Source organism: Sturnira hondurensis, unplaced genomic scaffold, assembly GCF_014824575.4.
Source record: "Sturnira hondurensis isolate 20B ecotype Veracruz unplaced genomic scaffold, ASM1482457v3 Scaffold0007406, whole genome shotgun sequence".
Taxonomy (NCBI): Eukaryota; Metazoa; Chordata; class Mammalia; order Chiroptera; family Phyllostomidae; genus Sturnira; species Sturnira hondurensis.
In genome coordinates this window covers 5707418-5727875 of record NW_028080037.1, presented here as the reverse complement: position 1 = coordinate 5727875, position 20458 = coordinate 5707418, and the positions used below count along the sequence as shown (strand labels likewise).

Genomic DNA, 20458 nt, shown 5'->3' with positions numbered 1-20458 from the left:
CTTTGTGTCTTTTCCCCCCTTGTCTCCCTGGCTATGTGGTTTGACGCAGGCGGTTTAATGGGGCGTCAGCCTCTGCTGAGAGGAGTGGGATTACTGGGGTGGGGACGGCTGCGGCGAGCTTCCGTCACTTCTGGGCCCACAATCTAAGCTTCCTTGGGGTCTGGCTTCTCGCCTTGTCCCCCAGCGCCCACCAATATAAGCACTTCCTCAGTCCTCACTGAACACGTAGTGAGGAAAGGGGCGTGGCTAAGAGGTGTGGTCTCTTCACGTCACAGACTTTCATCCCATTCAGTAACATAACAGCCATTTCTCCACGTCTCAGCCACACCCTGCTGATCATTGTTATTTTATTAAAGCATACAGAGCAAATGAGTATAGTCACTTACCCTCCCTTTTTAGACCAAAAACCTATCATACTGGATGTACTATTACAGATCTATAGATAATACTTTCTGATCACTGCATGAAATGTGGCCACCTTTACTGCTACGTCGTATTATAGTCGTCCCCTTCCGTTCTTGGGGGGCGGGGTCCAAGACCTTGAGTGGATCCCTGAAACCATGGATAGTACATACATACCCGTGGTGGCTTATAAGTTGGATACAATAAGATTAATAGTCATAATGTAGTAGAAGTTACGTGAATGTGCTCTTGCCCCACGTACTGAGGTGGAGCAGGCAGTGTGACCGTGTTGGGCCTGACCGTGTTGGGCCGTGGACCTGACAGCTCGGGAGAATTGGAGCAATCCTGGGTCGCTGAGCCCTGACAGTGTCGGTGGTTGGGGATTCTCTTTAAGGGTGTTTGTGGACTGACGAGCTGGCTGGCATATTCAGCATGGTAATTCACATCCCCAAGGGGACAGAGTGCCAGAGGTTCTACCACTCAATTTAGGGTCGTGCACGATTTAAAACAAATTGTTGGTTTCTAGGAGTTATCATTTAATAATGTATTAGATATTGGTTGACTGGGTAACTAAAACCATGGAAGACAAAACCGTGAATAAGGACTATTGTATGGCCTTCTATGGATATTTGGGTTTTTATCATTTGTAATTATATACAGTGTTGTAGTAAATAGTATTAAGTATGCATACAGAGAGCCAAGTAGGTAAGAATGATTTTTGGTGAATTAAAAGATTTGCACATTTGAATTTTTGTCAAAATGCCAAACTGCTCCACAGAGGCTGCACCAGTTTGCACTCGTGTGAGAGTGCCTGTTTCTCCGGGTTCCCTAAACAGCTTTTGCTGATAGAGGTGAAAAATAGCTGGGGGCTTGTTTTGGTTTTTATTTTTCTAAGGATTTTTTAAAAAAATTTTTAGACGGGAAGGGAGGGAGAAAGGGAGGCACATCAGTGTGTGGTTGCCTCTCTCACGGCCCCAACTGGGGACCTGGCTCGCAACCCAGGCATGTGCCCTGACTAGGAATTGAACCAGCAGCCCTTTGGTTCGCAGGCCTGCACTCAGTCCACTGAACCACACCAGCCAGGACTTTATTATTTTTTAAAATCAGCTCCCACTCCAGGCTACCACTGATAGAATTTCTGTCCCTGTAGTTTTTTACCTTTTCAGAGCATCATGCAACATGCCAAATCTTACAACATGTTTGAGGTTCATGTTCATGGTTCAGTAGGTCTTTTTGTCAGTATTCCGCTGTATTGGATGTACCACTATAAAATTGAGCCATTGAAAGACAACATGTTTTCTACAGTTACTGGAGAGTGTTAATAAAGCAACTGAATTGCATACAGGTTTTTGTGTGGACATAGTTTTCATTCCTCTTGAGTGAGAATAAACTACACTCACCATACTGTACATTATACCCTCATGGTTTTTTTTGTATTTGACATTTGGAGCTGGACAGTTTTCACTGGGTGTGGGGTTTTTGTTCTGTGCTTTGTAGGTTGTTTAACAGCCACACCCCACTGATCGGGCACCCCATTAATGCTACAGGCACCCCATTAATGCTCGTAGCACCCAAACTCCCATCATGATGGTAAAAAATCATCTTCAGACCCTGCCAAATGTCCTCTTGTAGGTGAAATCATCTCCAAGGAAACCTCCCTAGAGCTCCCAGCCCCCCGTATATGGATCAGGTACCTCTGCCCTGAGCTTCCACGTCCGACAGGCTTCCTGCAGCATAATGTCCTGATTGTCTCCTCACCCATTAGATTGTCAGCTTCTTGAGGCTAGGAGCTATGACTTAGTTTAAGGGCCTAGCAGAGAGTAGGAACTTAAGTCCTTGTTGGATGAAAGATTTCCACAGGTAAGTTTCTAGAAGTGGAATAATGGATCAGAAGGCATGGTCCTTTTATGACTTGCGCAGGTGTACCCAAAGTGCTTCACCAAAAAGACCATGCTGATTTGTATTTACTCCAGAGCTTTGCCATCCTGGGTTCGAAGGACTATTCCTAGGTGGCACACGAAGGAACTGAGACCCCGTTTTATGCAAGTGCTTTTCTTTGGGTTACTAAATTTTTCCTACCACCCTCTTGTTTATTTAGCTAACTCATCCACATCAGTTCCCAGCATTCAGTGCGATATCCTCAGGGAAACTTCCCCATTTTCAGACCAGGTAGCTGGACTTCTCGTCTCCTTCAGAATCAATTGTATCAAATCACTTCCCGTCCTGAGATTCCCGCGACAGGGAAGCTACCTGTCTCCTCGACAGTCGGACTGTCGAACCTAACGCATAGCTTGCACAAATCAGGCACAGTAAATGTTGAATGAATGAAAACAGTGTTTGCTTTTCCTCTGGTGCAAGCTCTATGATTGTGTCTTTTGCCCACTTTTCTTTTGCGGGGGCTACTGGTTCTGAATCTGCTTTTGCAGCCTGGCAGTTTTTGCAAATTTACAACTTCCCATGGAAAATTCTGGTGCGGCAAGCCCTCTTACGCCCACAAAGGGGCGCAGGAGAACATGGCATCCTCGGAGCACCAGTGTGCTGATTTCTCCGGAGAGAGCTGCTCTTAATGCGGCTTGGTCTTTGGGCTTTTCATCAATGTGGAGGCTTGTCCCTTAGCTATGGTAACTCAGAGGCCCCAAGGAGATTTTCTCCCTCTTGGTTTTCAAATACCTTTCGTTGGATTTCTTTTTCCTGCTGCCTCAGCCGAATAGATCCACCCATGAGCTGAAAGAATATTTGGGAAACAAAACCCAAAAATGAACAGGGTTTACCATATCCCTTGGAAAAAAGATTTTGAGGAGGTGTATGTTTCCTCTTTGAGACAGTGATCAGTGAGATGGAAATAATCAGTCTCCCCCACAGATTCTGCCAATGTGTGTGTGTGTGTGTGTGTGTGTGTGTGTTTTCTTTGTGTTTTGAAAGACCTTAAAAATTAACATGGCTGCTTTTTTTTTTTTAAAGCTGTTTCAAGCTCTATTAGGCTTATCAAGAGCTACTTATCTTCATGCCACACTCGCATTTTTTTTGAGCCTGGTAAGGATTACAGACTCATTTTGGTGCAGAAAAGCCAGCAGAAGGGAGAGATACTGCAAAATCCCGGAGGGGCCCCTTTGGCGCAGCAGGGAGATGGTCTCCATCAACAAGCTTGCTCCCTCTCTGGGTGTTGCCTCCCAAGGGAAACTGAGTCCTGCCTCCTAAGAGGTATCCATCCTGCTTCCTCATGCTTCTTTGCTTCCAAGTTAAAGTTGCCAACACCTTCTCTTGATCCTTTTCCCATTCTGACCCCTCATTCTTAAATGGGAGCATGAAAAGGACCATTCCACAGAAAAAAATAGTCATAAACCAGAACCCTTTCTGAGTCTATGAATGGATGTTTTTCTGTGTGCATGGTGTGTGAATGTGAGTGTGTGCTGATGTGTCTCGTCTTGACTAAATTTAGATTCTCTGCCTCCAGGCTTCCAGCACCAGGTTCTTTTTAACCAGGAACTTTCTTTGTCCTGCTGATCCATTCTAGAAATTCCCAGTAAATGGCTTCTTTACAGAGGGGGTTCTATCAATATTAATTCGTCAGCAGCCCCACCATGGTACAGTGGCAGCCATGCAGTCCTATGACTAATTAATTACTGTTGCTAAAATATTAAATAAGTACTCATTGTGCAGTCCAAAGACTTTCAGTCCTGGATATGTGCTGTTTTCACTAATGGGGCTGAAGGTCAACAGTTCCTGGACATCTTGACTCCTGATCTTGAAATATAAACAATAACATCGGGGGAGTTTTTCTCTGAGCTGCGCAAGATGGTTATTTATTTAGATCTACTAGGGGCTTAAACATGCTTGACTAAATATCATGAAAATGAAATTAATCATTGTAAGGAGCGCGAGATTGTTGCAACAGTACAATGTACATGAATTGTTTATTTGGGAGGGAGGCAGTACAGGATGGAGCCAGCTGTGAATGGGTTCAAGTGTCCATCCTGGCAACCCCTAAGCATATGCAAGTCGCTTACTTCTGAACCTTGTACAATGGGGCTATTAATGAAAATTCTGGAGGGTGTTGTCACGGATAAATGAATGGATATACCTTCACTCTTAGGTGCTCAATAGCTTTTTTTTTTTTTTACTTTTGCTTTTTTTCAAAAGTACGCATGTTCTAGAAAGAAAACTTGGGAAACATTCAAAGCAAAAAAAACAAACCACCAAAAACAAAAACAAAAAAACAATTCCACACATTCCCCAGCTACCTATAAATGCATTGCTGAGAGTCACCCCAATGTTATCAGGCGCAGTACCTTCCCAGACTTTCATTCTACATCCATATTCATACATGCATGTGGTTCGAAAAAAATGCAATCATACTATAGATACGATTGAATTTCAAAATTTCCTTACTGTTTTGGCTGGATTTTTTTCCATTATCAATATATCATGGACATTCATGTCAACATTGTTCATAAATATTATTTTAAATGGCTTCATAATATTCCATATCATGGACATACCATTATTATAGTCAACCAATCTCATATTGTTGGACATTTATCCTGATTATAATATTCCTTCTTATAAACAATACTAAGCTGAACACCCCTGTGTGTGTGTGTGTGTGTGTGTGTGTGTGGCTACAGATCTAACTATTTCCTTTGAACAACTCCCTCAAAATTGAATTGCTGGATCAAGAACTGGGTACCTTAATATTGTTCTGATTCATTTATTGTGCATTATTTATTAAATTTTTATTTTTAGAGCAGTTTTAGGTCCACAGCAAAATTGAGAGGGAGGTACAGATATTTCCCACATATCCCCTGCCCCCACATGTGCATAGTCTTCCCCATTCTTAACACCCGGCGCCACAGTGGTACGTTTGTTACAACTGATGAACCTACACTGACACATTATCACCGAAAGTCCATTGTTTCCATAAGGTTTCGCTCTTGCTGTTGTATCTTTGTGGGTTTGGACAAATGTATGATGACATGCATCTGCCATTATGGTGACACACAGTGTATTTTCACTGCTCTAGAGATCTTTTTTATTGTCTACCAGACATCTTTTTTATTGTCTCCATAGTTTTGCCTTTTACAGTGTCATATAGTTGAAATCATGGAGTGTGTATCCTTTCAAATGGGCTTCTTTCTCTTCGTAACATGCATTTAAGATTCCTCAAATCTCTTGCCACTTGACAGTCATTTCTTTTTAGTGCCAAATAATACCCCACTGTCTGGATGCATTAGAGTTTATTTATCCATTCACCTCCTGAAGGATATCTTGGTGACTTCCAACTTTTGGCAATTATGAATAAAGCTGCTATAGATCCATGTTCAGGTTTTTTGTAGGCACACATTTTCAAGTCCTTTGATACAAAGGAGCGCTTTATTTTTTGATAAGTCTAGAAGCAATACAAAGAAAACATTCTCATTCTAGACCAGATAACATAACAAAGATAACATAACATTCTAGACCAGTCCCCTCTGTTTGGCTACTCACATTAACAATTTATGTTTTCTCCCACACATTTTTCTCAACACATACAGTTCTTTCCTGCTTTTATAAGAATGGGATGGCGTGCATATTTTTAAAGTGTGTCAATCCGTGTTGAATATTGATAAAATATAACGATAGTTTTAACTTCCATTCAGGGATCATTTAGTAAGTGCCAGACAGTGGGCACCAAGCATTGTGACTGGTGTTTCTTTTCACTGTTTTGAGTGCTTATTAGGTACTAGACTTTTCAGTTACTATGAAGCATCTACTGTGCGGCTCTACCAAGGGCTTATGCACAAGTTTGCAGCGTCTGTTCTGTGCCATATTTTTTTCATATATCATATTTGAACGTGAGAGCAGGGAGTGAACCTCTATGCTCTGCCCAGGGTTGGGGCTCTTGTCTGAGCGAGAGGTGCACACCTGAGTAGGGGAAGGAGAGAAGGCGGTAGCCCCTTCCCCAGGTGGACTGCAGACCCAGGGTGTACCCAAATGGCTAGGGAAAGAAGGGGAGCGGGAGAAACAATCTGACAGTAAAACGAATTGAAAGGCGACGTGGAGATCCCACAGATACAGTAGCCCGGGCTGTCGGGCTGTGGGCGGGGCCATCGGTGGGCGGGGCCCGCATTGTCCGCTCCGCGGGGCATGCCGGGAGCCCCCGCCCCCAACATGGCGTCTCACTGACAGTTGGCTGCCGAGCGCCGGAGGCGGATCCTGCTCCTCAGGGCGGCGGCGGTGGCAGTAGCGGTGGCGGCGGGGCCGGGGTCTCCGGGGCCGGGGGGGTGGGGGGATGGCGGCTCGGACCGCCTAGGGCGGAGCTGCACGGGCGAGGCGGCAAGCGGGGCGTTGCAGGCGGGCGCGGCTGCTGCTGCCATGGACTGGTAATCGCCGCGACTCCTGCTCGCGTCTCCCCGGGCCGGGCGGCTGCGCCTCTCCGTCAGCCCCTCAGCCGGGGCCATGGGCTCGTCGGCGGCCGCGGCAGCTGCTGCGGCGGCTGCCGCGGACTCGGCGCAGTGGCTCTCAGTGAAAGAAGAGACCATCTTTCTGCATGACGGGCTGATCCGCGTCACCGACCTGGCCGAGCTGCCCAGTGAGATCCTCGGGGCCCCGGAGGCCGCCGACACCGACCTGGAGGTGAGCGAGGTTGCCCCCCTGGTCGCCGCCGTCAGCCCGTCAGCCCCGCGCCTCCGGGGTCGGGCTCTCTCGCCCCGGCCCCGAGGCCCCGAGAGCTGCCGGGGCAGGTGTGTGTGGGCGCGCGGCGGGCAGGTGGGGGACCTGCGGGTCTGCAGCCCGTCCTTCTCCCTCCCTCCCTGCTCGCATCCTCAGGCCCTCCGGGGATTTCAGCTGCGGGTTTTTTTGGAACGATCCGACACCCGGCGTTTTATTAGACTCTCACCCCGCACGGCCTTCACGCCCTGGAGGAGCCTCTGCTGCCTCCCCGTCCGCGCTCCCCTCCCCCACGGACCCCCGGACTCACTCCCAGGGCACACCCAGGTTGCTCAGCTTTGGGGACATTTTAATTTTAACGATGTATATCTGTGTCCCCGCTTTCCTTCCCCAGTTCTGTGTTGATTCACGCCGTCCCCACCCCCCCACCCCCCGCCCCGGCCCTGGCCCCGGCCCCAGAGAGGTTAGTGGCAGATGCCGGTCCGCGGTGGGCGATCCAGCAACTTCTGTGTGTCATGCGTCGGATTGACATGGGGCCTTTGTCAGGGTAGCGGGCGGTGTGGACCGCGAGGGGGATGCTACAGCGGCCTCCGTGCGCCCTCCGCGAAGGGTCACGGGCGTCTTAGGCCAGAAGGCCTTTTCGTGAGCGCGGGGGGCGCGGAGAAGCCCGGGCTTAGGAGCCATGGCAGGTGCAAAAGCAAATCTCAGCAATCGTGCCCCTGCTGTGGGGGCAGAAGGAAACCAAATATGCTTGGGCGATGGGAACTTTCCATCGGCTGCACTTGGTTTCCCCTTAGCCCGGAGGTGGGAATACCGGCTGTTTCGTTTCCTCGTTTCATCCAGGCCACCGAGGCTGACGCTGCGCTCCTCCACTTTGTCACTTTGTGGAATGACATTTTCATGTGTAGGTAGCATGGAGTGTCATGACATTCTTATTGTCGCAAAGAAGACTCTGGGGTAGGGCGCAGAGAGGATGGCCTGTCTTCTGGCTATAAACGGAATGCGAGCAATCTTTTGTGTTTTGCGGTTTTGCATGCACTTTGGCACCACGGACATTTATAGAAATGGATTAAACCCCATTACTGTGTTTCTGGAAGCGGCAGTGATCAGATCGCGTTGCCTGAGACATTTGGACGTGCCTGAGATGTGAAAACGTTCCACTGTATTTTGTGTCTGGATTTGAGATTGAGGTTGCGGCATTCTCCTTGTGAACTCTTAATTGGTTTATTTTACAGTGTGGCCACCAAAAAAAAGGAAGATACAAGTTGGTAGGGAATTCCTAACATTGAATCATAGTTCTATCGTGTCTCATTTGGGCCTGTTCTATAAAAAGCAAGGTGTGTCTGAGTGTCTTATCTGCTGGAAAACTCAAGGGATAGTATGTTATGATGATGGAAGCTTTTGACTTAACTGACTCTGTTGTATTTAAATATATGAACATAAATGCTCTTTCTTTATTAGAGATTAATCTTAAATTCATAGGTCCAAAAAACGAATCTATGTCATTTATTTATTTTTAAGATTAAAAAGAGTAGTGGTGAAAAATACCTGAATTGTTAAGATGGTTTTCCTAAGATGTTTACTGTATAAATGTATGGAGTGAATTTGTCAGCTATTTCCTCAGAAGAGTGATTTTAAACCAAAGAACATCTCTAGCCTGACAGAGTAACAAAAAAAAAGCCCTTAAAAATGTTTTGGTCTGACCTATCAGGAACCAGTATGTGCACGTAAGGGTGGTAAATGTTTATATGACTGGCAGTTGTGAAGAACTTTTTTCATTTCTTTCCTCATGTTATGTAGGCTAGGTAGTATCAGGAGAAATGGGTGACTAAGAATATTTTTGTGGCTATTGAATTTGTGTTTGTGTATGTTCTTCGCATTTAATTATTTAAATTAATTATTAATTATATTGTAATAATCTTGATTAAATGTATCCTTTTGTCAGGCCTAATCCTTTTAAATCCTCAAAAGGATCCTTCTAGCTACATGTTGATACCCATTGTAACAGTTGTAAATATTGTACCCATTGTACAGATGAGGCAAATCAAGTGCAGGTGTGTAACTTGCTCAAGATTACTCGTGGAGAAGTGAGCCTGGACATGAACCCCAGGAATGTTCATCTCAAACACATGCCTTCATGTAGAGAGAGGGGAAGGGAAAGAAAGAGAAACATTGATTTGTTGTTCCACTTACTTATGCATTTATTGGCTGCTTCTCATATATGCCCTGGCCGGGGATCAAACCCATAAACTTGGTATATTGGGATGAGACTCTAACCAAGTGACCTACCCAGCTAGGACAATGATGGTCCTTTTCACCAGGGTTTTATAGTTCTGTAGAATCCTTCAGTTATCCATTTTTCATTTTGGGAGGTGAGACTCAAACTAAACTAATTTATGGTCGGTAACCTTAATGCAGAAGATACACTAGTGCCCGGACTGGTGTGGCTCAGGGGGTTGGGTGCTGTCCTGCAAAGGGAAAGGTCACTGGTTAGTGTCCTGGTTAGGGCACATGCCTGGGTTGCAGGCCAGGTCTCCGGCTGGGGCTTGTGAGAGGCAACCAATCCATGTTTCTTTTGCACATCAACGTTTCTTTCTCTCTCTTTCTCCCTCCCTTCCCCCCCTCTCTAAAAATAAATAGATAAAATCTTTTTTAAAAAAAAGACTGCTGTAGCGAACATTTGTGATCTTGCTTCCCAGCAGTTGTCATCAGCTTGGCTCAAATAAAGTCTTATAAAATTTTTTTAAAAGATTGCATTAGTTGCAATACACTTTCTGATTTTTAGAGCAAGAAGAGTCCTTGGTGATAATAATTTCTCTCATTTTAGAGAGAAGTTACCTGAGATGGGAGCGATTATGACTTGGTCGCCGTAGTGTAGCTAGTTTTGGAAGGGCAGAGGGTTGAACCCTAGCTTTTCTGACTTCAAATTCCTGGGTTGTTTTTTTTTTTTCCACTCGGTCAGCGCTGCTCAAAGTTAACTGTCAATATGAAAAAAGAACCCATCCCGAGAAGCACATTAACATGAACTTAGTGTTTTAATTTAAGCAAGAGATGAGCATTTGAATTAAGAGCTTTTTCCTCAGTAAATTCTAAAAGAAAGTATTTAAGTCAAGTAGTATTTAATCGACAAATTTATTCAATGAGTATTGGTGGAATTCAGGAGTGAGATAGGCCCACTGTCACAGGCATTGGGGACATAGAAAGGGATTTAAAAAAATCCTTGTTCTTAAAATGCTTTTATTTTAGTGGGAGAATATAGACAATAACAAATCATCAAATATATATCATAAATGGCAAATGATAAGTGCTGTGGAGAAAAGTCTAGCTGGGAGAGGAGGGGGGGAATAATAGTGCAGGAGGGCTTAATTTTACATAGGGTGAGCAGGAAAGGAAGGCCCAAGATGGCTTTTGAGCAGAGACCTGAAGGAAGTGAGAGAATACCATATGGCTACTGGGAAAGTTCATTCCAGCAGCTGAGAGCAAGAGCCAAGCCCCTGGGAGGGAAGCATCCTCAGCATCCTCAGCTGAGAACTCTGAGCCCCCTGAGCAAAGGGGAGAGGATGATGATAGGGGATGGTGGACGGGAGATGCACACCAAGGAGGGCCTTATAGATAAGGACTTTGCCTTACTTTGTGTGACTCAAAAATGCAGAGTGAGGCTCTTTCTTGGCCTTTAAAATAGCTATCTGTATTTAACTTTGCATTGCTGGCAAAAGCAAAAAGCATGTAGGAAATTATTTTTAAGAGTTCAAGTCAACATAAATTTAAAAGAAATTAAAAACCAATAGCTCAAAAATGCCCACTCAAATATTATTGAATTTTGCATTATATTTCATAGAACATTAGTCTTTTTTAAATAAAGGGAATTTATATATGTATGTATGTATGTATGTATTTATTTTTAAGCAGTAGCTCATTTGTGAGAGTTCCAAAAGGTTTCTGCTTCCTATCTCATTTTTCTCTGCAGACTCCAGGTGGGGACAGGCATCATGCATATGGATGGTGACAGAGATGCTAATTGACTTGCCCAAGGTGGCCAAGATATTTTTTACATTATAGTAAAAAATTACAATAATTTTGAACCTGAGCATTTTGGTTAGTGTTTCTTGTGTTTCATTGTACTTATTTATAAGGATGCCCCTCTGCCCCTGCCACACACACACACCATTGAAAGGGTTGAGCATGAATGTTCATGGCACCTTTATTTGTGATCGCTAAAAACTGTCCAGCAGGTAAATGGATAAACAAGTGTGGTACATCCATATGGGAAGTTCTACTCAGCAATAAAAATAAATGAACTGTTGATATTCACAACATCAATTTATCCTGAGAACCCAAACAGGAGCACATTTCTATGGAAATCGTGGGTAACACATACAAATTTCTAGTGACAGAAAACAGACAGTCCAGTGTCGCCTGGAGATGGAGGCAGGCAGGCAGGGATCAGAGAGTGGGCGCAGAGGAGCCTGGGGAAACTTTTGGGGTGATGGTCATGATCCCTATTTGATGGTAGTGATGGTTTCATGGTTGTATGTTTCATGTGTCAAAATTATTAAACTCTACACTTTAAATGTGTGTAGTTTATTTCATGCCAGTTACACCTTAATAAAACAAACAAAACCCCACATAGACCCAGAATGCTTTACTGATACTTAGGAAATGAAAAAAAGGCTTGGCAAAGGTTTTTGTTTGTTGTTCATTACTGGTTTTTTGTTTTGTTTTGTTTTTTCATGGAAGAGATGCAGAATTTGGGTTTGGAGCTAATCATCTGAAATAGTCAAGGCCTTGGATACTTAGGATACACTCAAGTGAAATTTTTAAGACATTATTTGGATTTATAAATGTTGACCTGCTTATCCCTTGGTTAAAATTCTTTAGAAAGTGTTTATGTGTTTTTATAGAATTCTAAACTCTGGATTTAGAAGTGTCACTGAATACATGAATAAACTACCTTTGTTCACCAGTAGAATTAATTACCATGTAATTAATGAGCACTGGAATAAGAGTTGCTGAATCTTGGTGCAGAGTTCTGTGAGCCCGGGCGAATGGTTCAGAAGCTCTCGGGCTTGGCTGACTAGCTGTGAAGTTAACACGAGGTATCTGAGGACTGTGGAAGGCAGTACTGTCTAGAGGTCAAAGGCAGGCTCAGAGAGTCAGGCTGGGATTGTAATTCTAGCCCTGCCCCTTACTAGCTGTGTGACCTTGGGCAAGTTCCACACCTTTAGTAATCCCTGGTTTCCTCTTCCACTGCAGCTTCTTTGTCATCACTGTCACCACCTCTGCCACCACCATGACAACAGTGTCAGCATATTGTGTGCCAGGCTCAGTGCTAATCACTCCCCACGCATTAACCCATTTAGTCCTCACAAAGACCTTATGAGGCGGTACTGTCATAAAATAAGGACCTGTGGCACTGAGGCAGAGGAACTTGACAAAGTTCATGCTGTTGGTAGCAAAACTGAGACTGAAGTAGGTCCGACTCCAGTCCAGGGTCTAGGGTCTGAAACCATGGTGCTAGAGCATGTCATCACTTTTAAGAGGGGGATAATAACAAGGTTAATGTAAGAATAAGCTAGGGAGGAGTGTTCTTATGTGTGGTCACTGTATGGACTCCATAAGATGCTATGTTACTGGAAGGTTAAGCTTGTGCTTATTCACTCAGCACTCACAAAGCAAATGATCCCATCAACAGAATCTTTTTCTTTAGTAGTGGGTAGTAGAGATAGTGTGTGTGTGTGTGTGAGAGAGAGAGAGAGAGAGAGAGAGAGAGAGAGAGCGCATGTGTGAAAGAGAGAGAGATATTGATCGATTCAGTGAGAGATTCCTCTGGAATTTTCTTCGTTCCCAGTTTATTTGCAATATAGCTAGGCAGATGAGATAATAGATAGTCTTCATTTCAGTTTTCCTCCAATTGTTTGCCTAAGGTCTTGTTAAATAAATCAGTTTTGATTATTATCTGTCTTCTTGGCTTCTGCATTGACTGTCACAAAATACCACCTGTTGGCCAGGGCTACTGGGTGGATTGTCATCCACCTGTTCTTTCCCAAGCCCTGAGTGTCTGTGGTGATAATTATGAACCATTAGTTCCTGTGTTTTCTCCTTCCTCCCACTCTCTGCATCTTGTTTTACAACGGTGGTCTGCTTTGCAAGATGTTTAGACAATAGGCAATGTAGACATGTAAATAAGGTGAGCAACTATGGGACAAATGCAATTACGTCAGGAGAGAAGACAGCAGAAATTGTAAAACATTTACTTGGATCATGCATTTTTAATATAGCTTATATATCCATTACATTTTTAAAAACTAATACATGAATACATTCTTTTAAAAAGTGGAAGTGCCCTGGCTGGTGTGGCTCAGTGGATTGAGTGCTGGCTGCGGGCTAAAGCGTCGCCAGCTCACTCTCCAGTCAATGCACATGCCTGGGTTGGGGGCCAGTTGGGGTGTGCAAGAGGCAACCAACCAATGTATCTCTCACACATCGATGTTTCTCTCCTTCCCTGTCTCTCTCCCTTTCCCTCTCTCTAAAAATAAATAAATAAAATCTAAAAATAAATAAAATGAAAGTAACAGATGAGGCGGAAGTTCCTTTTTTGACTACCACCCCTACTCTTGGTCTCCATCTACTCCCCATCCCAGTTAAATCGGGGAGAAATGTTTTTTTATTCAAAACTGTTTTTGAATGCGTATGTTTATGTGTCTGTTTATACATAACACTTTGTGATGCTGGACATACCTTTCTGTAACTTGCTTATTTAAAAAACTCAATGATTTTTTGGTCTATCTATGTCTCTAGGTATAGATCTACTATATTTTTTGAAGTACCACACAAGACTCCAGAAATACCACAGTTTTGGGGGGGCATTGCCCTGTTGATGTATGTCTTAGTTTTCTGTTGCTGTGCTAACAAATTATTGCCAATTTAGTGGCTTAAAACAACACAAACTTGTTCTTTTATGTTTTTGGAGGCCAGAAGTCAGAGATGAGTCGCACTGGGTTAAAATCGGGTGTTGGTGGGTCTGGTTGCTGCCGGAGACTCTCAGAGGGTGCTCTTCCCTCGCCTTTTCCTGGCCACCAGTGGCCCGCCTTGTTCCTTGGCTTGTGGCCCCTTCCTCCGTCTTCAGAGTTTGTCACCTTACTCTCTGATCTGTCACCATTCCTTTATTTCTGACTCCTCCCACATTCTTCTTACAAAGACCCTTGTGACTACATCTAGAGCCCACCAGATAATCCAGTCTCTGTCCATCTCAAGATCCTAATCTAATCACAACTGCAAAGTCCTCCTTGCCATCCGCAATCATATTCACAGGTTCTGAGGATTAGGACATCTTGGGGAGGGCCATTCTTTAGACTACCATGACGCTTTTCACTATTATAAATGGTCCTTTAGTGCATATCCTTGCGTGCCTGTTTTTGTACATGTGGGAGTATTTCTCTAGAGTAATTCCCAAGAAGTAGAATTCCTAGGGTCATAGGTGACCATTTTAAATTTTAATAGATATTGCCAAATTGCTCTCCAAAGAGATCATTCCAGTTCATACTCCAAGTAACAGTGCTTGATAGGACCCCTTTTCCTCCTACCCTCAGAGAGATTATTTTAGAATTCATGGATTTGCTTAAATCTGTCATTAGCTTGCCCTGGTTATTGTGGCTCAGTGGACTGACTTCCAGGCTGAGAACCAAAAGGTCACTGGTTTGATTCCAGATCAGGGCACATGCCAGGGTTGCGGGCCAGGACCCCAGTTGGGGTGTGTGAGAGGCAACTGACTGGTATTTCTCTCCCTCTCTTTCTCCCTCCCTTCCCTCTCTCAAAAAATAAATTAAGATTTTTTAAAAATTTAAATTTACTCGTGGCTGTTTCTTTTCGCCTTCTGGTACCCCTGTAATTCGGATGTTGGAACGGTTAAAGATGTCCTGGAGGTTCCTAAGCCTCTCCTCATTTTTTTGAATTCTTGTTTCTTCATCCTTTTCTGGTTGGATGTTTCGTTCTTCCTTCTGGTCCACTCCATTGATTTGAGTCCCAGTTTCCTTTCCATCACTATTGGTTTCCTGTGCATTTCCCTTCATTTCAATTAGTTTAGCCTTCATATGTTCCTCTAATTTGTGACTATAATCAACCAGTTCTGTGAGCATCCTGATCACTAGTGTTTTGAACTGTGCATTTGAGAGGTTCGCTATTTCTTTTTCACTTAGAGTTATCGGCTCTGGGGCTTTGAGTTCTTCTTGAGCCATATTTTGGACTGTTCATGCCTGTTACCGTATGAGGAGCGGAGCCCTAGGTATTCACCAGGGCGGGACAACTCAGTTGCTGGGTTGTGACACTGTATGTGGTCTATCCAGCAAAGTTCTCATTTAGAATGGAAAGACAGATAAAGTCCTTCTCAGATAAGATCAAGTTCAAGGAGTTCATCATCACCAAGCCCTTATTATATGAAATGTTAAAGGGACTTATCTAAGAAAAAGAAGATGCAAAATATGAACAGGAAAGGACAGCAAACTCAGTTATTAACAACCACACCTAAAACAAAAGCAAACCAAGAGGACAGCTAGATCAGGAGTGGAACCATAGAAATGAAGAACACATGGAGGAGTGGGAGGAGGAGAAGGTACAGGGGAGTGGGAGATACAAGGGAAGGAGAGTGGGAGGAGGAGAAGGGGGGAGAAGGTACAAAAAATAGCATAGACAGTAGGTAGAAACTAGATGGGGGAGGGCAAGGATAGTAGGGGAAATATAAAGTCTAAAGAACTTGAGACACATGGTCATAAACTAAAGGGGGGGAATGGTGGGGGAGGGGGTGTGCAGAGTGGAGGGGAATGAAGGGGGGACTAGAACAAATGTAATGCTATAATCAAAAAATATTTTAAAAATAATAATAAAAATAAAAATAAAACCAGACATTTAGCCCTGAAAAAATAAATAAATAAAATAAAAAATTTTAAATTTATTATTTGCTTAAGCCAATATTGGGCTTCCACTTGGAGTGGAATGGAGTGGAATATTGGAGTGAAAGCCCAATACTGGCTTAAGCTGCTGCACCACGGTCGGTGAGAAGGAGCCAGTTTTCTGTCCCTGCCGCCTCGCTGTTATCATATCCCTTCAGAGGACTGCTCCTGTTGCTTGATCTCCTTGGCCTTCTGACATATACCCGTTTTGGTTGGTAATCCAGTTAATACAGACCATGTCCTTATATAGGCAGGAGGGAGCCACAGCTTCTTATACTGATGGTCTGGGGATGCTGCCAGGGGCCAGCAGAGCCAGGGAGCTGTCCACTCTGGGGAGAGATGCACTGGCCCCTAAATGTGTCAGAGGCCAAGGCAATTGTTACACAGACTGTCTCAACTCGGACTGTCTTCAAATTTTCTCTCTCACATGCCAGTATGTGGAGTCATTCTGTTTTTTGACCTATGTGAAAAATAACTGATTTTAAGCTGATTGTATTTTAATGCTGTGCCAAACTTTGGTTATAAGAAAGGGATGCCTGGATATTGTAGAAAATAGAAAAAAGACCTAAAAGTATAAGAGGGGAAAGAAATAGCCTTTGATTGCACTATTTAGAAATAGCCATATTAATTAATTTTTTACTATTTTTCTCTTTTTTAATTAAAAATAGTTTTCAACTACAGTTGACATTCAGTATTATTTTACGTGAATTGCAAATTCTGTTTTCTTCATATATATAACATTGGGATTATATACTCTACACAGTTTTGTGTCCTTTAATCACTTATTGGGACTATTTTGTCAAATTAACTTAACATAATTGTAATGGTTGCATAGGAATTTATGGATGTACTATTGTTATTCTGTTGTACATTACTGCTTTTTCTTTACATCTGTTTTCTTTAAAGATAATTTAATCTTATAGAAAGTTAAAAGATTTTTGGCATTTAGAGTGTTATTTGTTTAATAAATTTTGATAAATTATACATTTGTAGTAATTATTAAAATGAAAATGTGTTTCTGCAACTCATTACTATTGACAGTTTGTAATTTAAAGGGATTTTTATAGTGCTAAATGATTTCTCTCCCAATGATGTTGAATGTTTATGTGGAGCTTTGAGTTTCTAAAGTGCTGGTAAGCACAACTGTAGAATAATTCATGTTCCGTGATGGGACACTTGGACTCCACACTTGAATCCCTAGTGTTTCTGCTGAAACCTGCTGTTGGCTGAATTACTAGGTCATAGCACAGTGTAGCAATTTTAGATTAACCAGTATGGAGATTTGTAATTTGTAAACTGTTTTATGCAAATTGTAGGCTTAGTAATGCTAATACTTACAGATGCAGCATTCAAGTAGTGGTTTTATACCAACAAAATATTAACATTTAGCTTGTATTTGTAACAGATCTACTCTGTTTGCTGTGTATTCTGTAGTTTGCATTACTGATTTCAGACCAACACAATCTAAAAATGAACATGCCTTTGACCCAGCAATTCCACTATTAGGAGTATATCCTAAGAACCCTGAAACACCAATCCAAAAGAACCTGTGCACCCCGATGTTCATAGTAGCACAATTTACGATAGCCAAGAGTTGAAAGCAACCTAGATGCCCATCGGTAAATGACTGCATGACTGGATCAAAAAGCTATGGTACATTTACACAATGGAATTTTATGCTGCAGAAAGGAAGAAGGAGCTCCTGCCCTTTGCAACATCACGGATGGAACTGGAAAACATTACGCTGAGCGAAATAAGCCAGGTGGTGGAAGACAAATACCATATGATATCACCGTTAACAGGAATCTAAACAACAAAACAAACAAGCAAGCAAAATATGACCAATGACACTCAAATACGGAACAGGCTGACAGGGTCCAGAGGGGAGAGGGGAGAGAATCATAGGGGAAAAGGGGATGGACTCACATGAAGAAGTATAAAGGACACATGGACAATAACTAAGGTGGGGGGCGGAAATGGGAGGGAGGTGGGGAGCAGTGGGGGTGGGCAGGGCTGGGAATATAACACAGAAAACTGTACTTGAATAAGAAATAAAAATTAAAATTAAATTTAAAATAAATAAATAAATAAAAAATATTAGCTATTCACAGAATGTAGCTATAATGTAGCTATTCACAGAACAGACTGGAAAATCTGGACCTCCTATCTCTATTGATATGCATGCTTTTCCTTTTCTTTCTAATTGAATTTATTGGGGTAACACTGATTAGTAAAATCATATAGGCTTCAGGTGTACAGTTCTACAATACAGCGTCTGTGTACTGGACTATATGTTTATCGTTGTTCAAGTACAATTGTCTCCATTTGCAACCCCGACTCCCCGCCTCCGTCCCCACCCATCCCCGCCTCCCACCTCGAACCTGTCCCTCTTGGTTCTGTCCTGTGTCCTTTCTGTTTGTTTTGTTGATTAGGTTCCACTTATAGGTGAGATCATATGGTAGTTCTTTCTTTTTTTAAATAGATATTTTATTGTCTCACAGTTCTGTAGGCTAATGGTACTTCTCTTTTTGTTGAAATAAAATAATTGAGAATGTACAAGGAGACTCTGTGTCAACGTGTTTTCATCTGTTGGTACACAAAAGAAGAATTACAGTCTTTATTTTTTATTTTTAAGGAATTTTATTTTGCCCTGACTGGTGTGGCTCATTTGGTTGGGTGTTATCCTAAAAAGTGAAGGGTCGCTGGTTCAGTTCCCAGTCAGGACACATGCCTGGGTTTGGTCCCTGTTTGGGGCACATATAAGAGGCAACTGACAGATGTTTCTCTCCCACAGCAGCATTTTTCTCCTTCTCTTTCTCTCTCTTTTTCCCTCTCTATCAGTTGAGAGGGAAATAAAAATAAATAAAATTTAAAAATAAAAAATTTTAAAAAGGAATTTTGTTTTTATTGATTTTAGAGAGAGAAAGGAAAGGAGAGAAAGAGGAAGAAAATCAATTTGTTGTTCCACACATTTACACATTCATTGATTTTTTTTAAAAGGATTTTATTTATTTTTAGGGAAAGGGGAAGGGAGGGAGCGAGGGAAAGAAACATCAATGTGTGGATGCCTCTCACAAGGGCCCTGCTAGGGACCTGGCCTGCAACCCAGGCATGTGCCCTGACTGGGAATCAAACTAGCGACCCTTTGTTTGGTTCGCAGCCCGTGCTCAATCCACTGAGCTACACCAGCCAAGGCCATTGTTTGATTCTTATACCTGTCCTGATCCGGGATCGAACTCACAACTTTGACTTACGAGGACAATGCTCTAACCAACTGAGCCACCCAGCCAGGACCTTCTTTATTTCTTGATACTGATTTCCTTTTGATGATCCAGGTGTGGTGCAGCTGAGAGATGACAACGGGGAACCCCTTTAATCTTACGCTGAGTTAAGTACAGAATAAAGACTTGATCAGTAGGGCAGCATTTCTCTGTTTTGAGCCTCTTTTTTTTTGTTTGTACCAGACTCAAATGCTTAACATCTGCAATGTTTAAAAGTGAACTAGGCCCTGGCTGCTGTAGCTCAGTGGATTGAGCACAGGCCTGTGAACCAGAGGATCGCAGTTCAATTCCCAGTCAGGGCACATGCCTGGGTTGCAGGCCAGTTCCCAGCAGGGGACGCATGAAAGGCAACCATACATTGAAGTTTCTCTCCCTTTCTCCTTCCCCTCTAAAGATAAATAAATAAATAAAATATTTTTTAAAAAACTGAACTAGGAGTTGAAATAACCAGTATATATTATGGGTGAGAGTAATATTGTAGTGATGACTCAAAATAATTTGAGATTCAAGATATTATTCCCTGGTTTTTATAGGAGCATCTGATTAACACCCTAGTTTTACCCTTTTTCTGTCTCTTTTGGGAGCCAGGCTACAGAATGTCAGAAAAAAAGGGCAGCTATTACTAATCTTGTATTGTACCTATTACATTTGGGCAGATACTGGCTGATATGATTAAAATGACCCTTCACATCTGAGAGTTATATTTCTGTAATTCGGCAAGCAGGTAGTTCCTAGGGGTACAGGAAGTGGAGATTTAGCCTAACTTTTCAAAGTCAAAGTTTAGAATTTATTTTGGGATTTTGCCTCGCAGCCTGAAAGGCTCTGGTCGTAGTCTCTTAAAATAACTCAATTTATCTCCGTTCAGCAGTCATTGTTGAAACCCAAGGAAAAGCCACATTTGGGGAAACATGAAAGTCAAGAAACTGGCACTTTTCTAATGGTATAATATGTCCTTCTGTGGGAGAGGTGATGAAAACAGTCTGTAGGTGGGTTTATAATTTCAGATACCCCTTTTCTTTGGGGTAGCATGGTTAGAATTTAGGGAAGTAGCATAGGTTTGGTGAAATATCCATTTGCCTAAAAAGGCACATAGTAAGAATCCCTCACCTGTTTTCAGTTGTCCCAAGCCTGCCGTGGAGCCATGTGCTCATCCCTGGAACTGCAGAGCTGCCCGGAGAGCTTTGC

At 42.9% G+C, this 20458-nt stretch overlaps 1 protein-coding gene across 7 annotated transcripts in view; it reads left to right on the top strand.

Annotated features, from left to right (window-relative positions):
- Window positions 1–6665: 6665 nt before the first annotated feature.
- Window positions 6666–20458, top strand: part of HECTD4 (HECT domain E3 ubiquitin protein ligase 4) — a 156770-nt gene continuing 142977 nt past the window's right edge. For 6 of the 7 annotated variants that reach the window (XM_037052132.1, XM_037052130.1, XM_037052131.1 and 3 more), the window contains exon 1: window positions 6666–7014. In XM_037052132.1, coding sequence (XP_036908027.1) covers window positions 6838–7014 — 177 coding nt within the window. In that variant the 5' untranslated portion in view covers window positions 6666–6837. Of the gene's footprint in view, window positions 7015–7100; window positions 7122–20458 lie in introns of those variants that run through there. The other variant, XM_037052135.1, reaches the window with a different exon arrangement.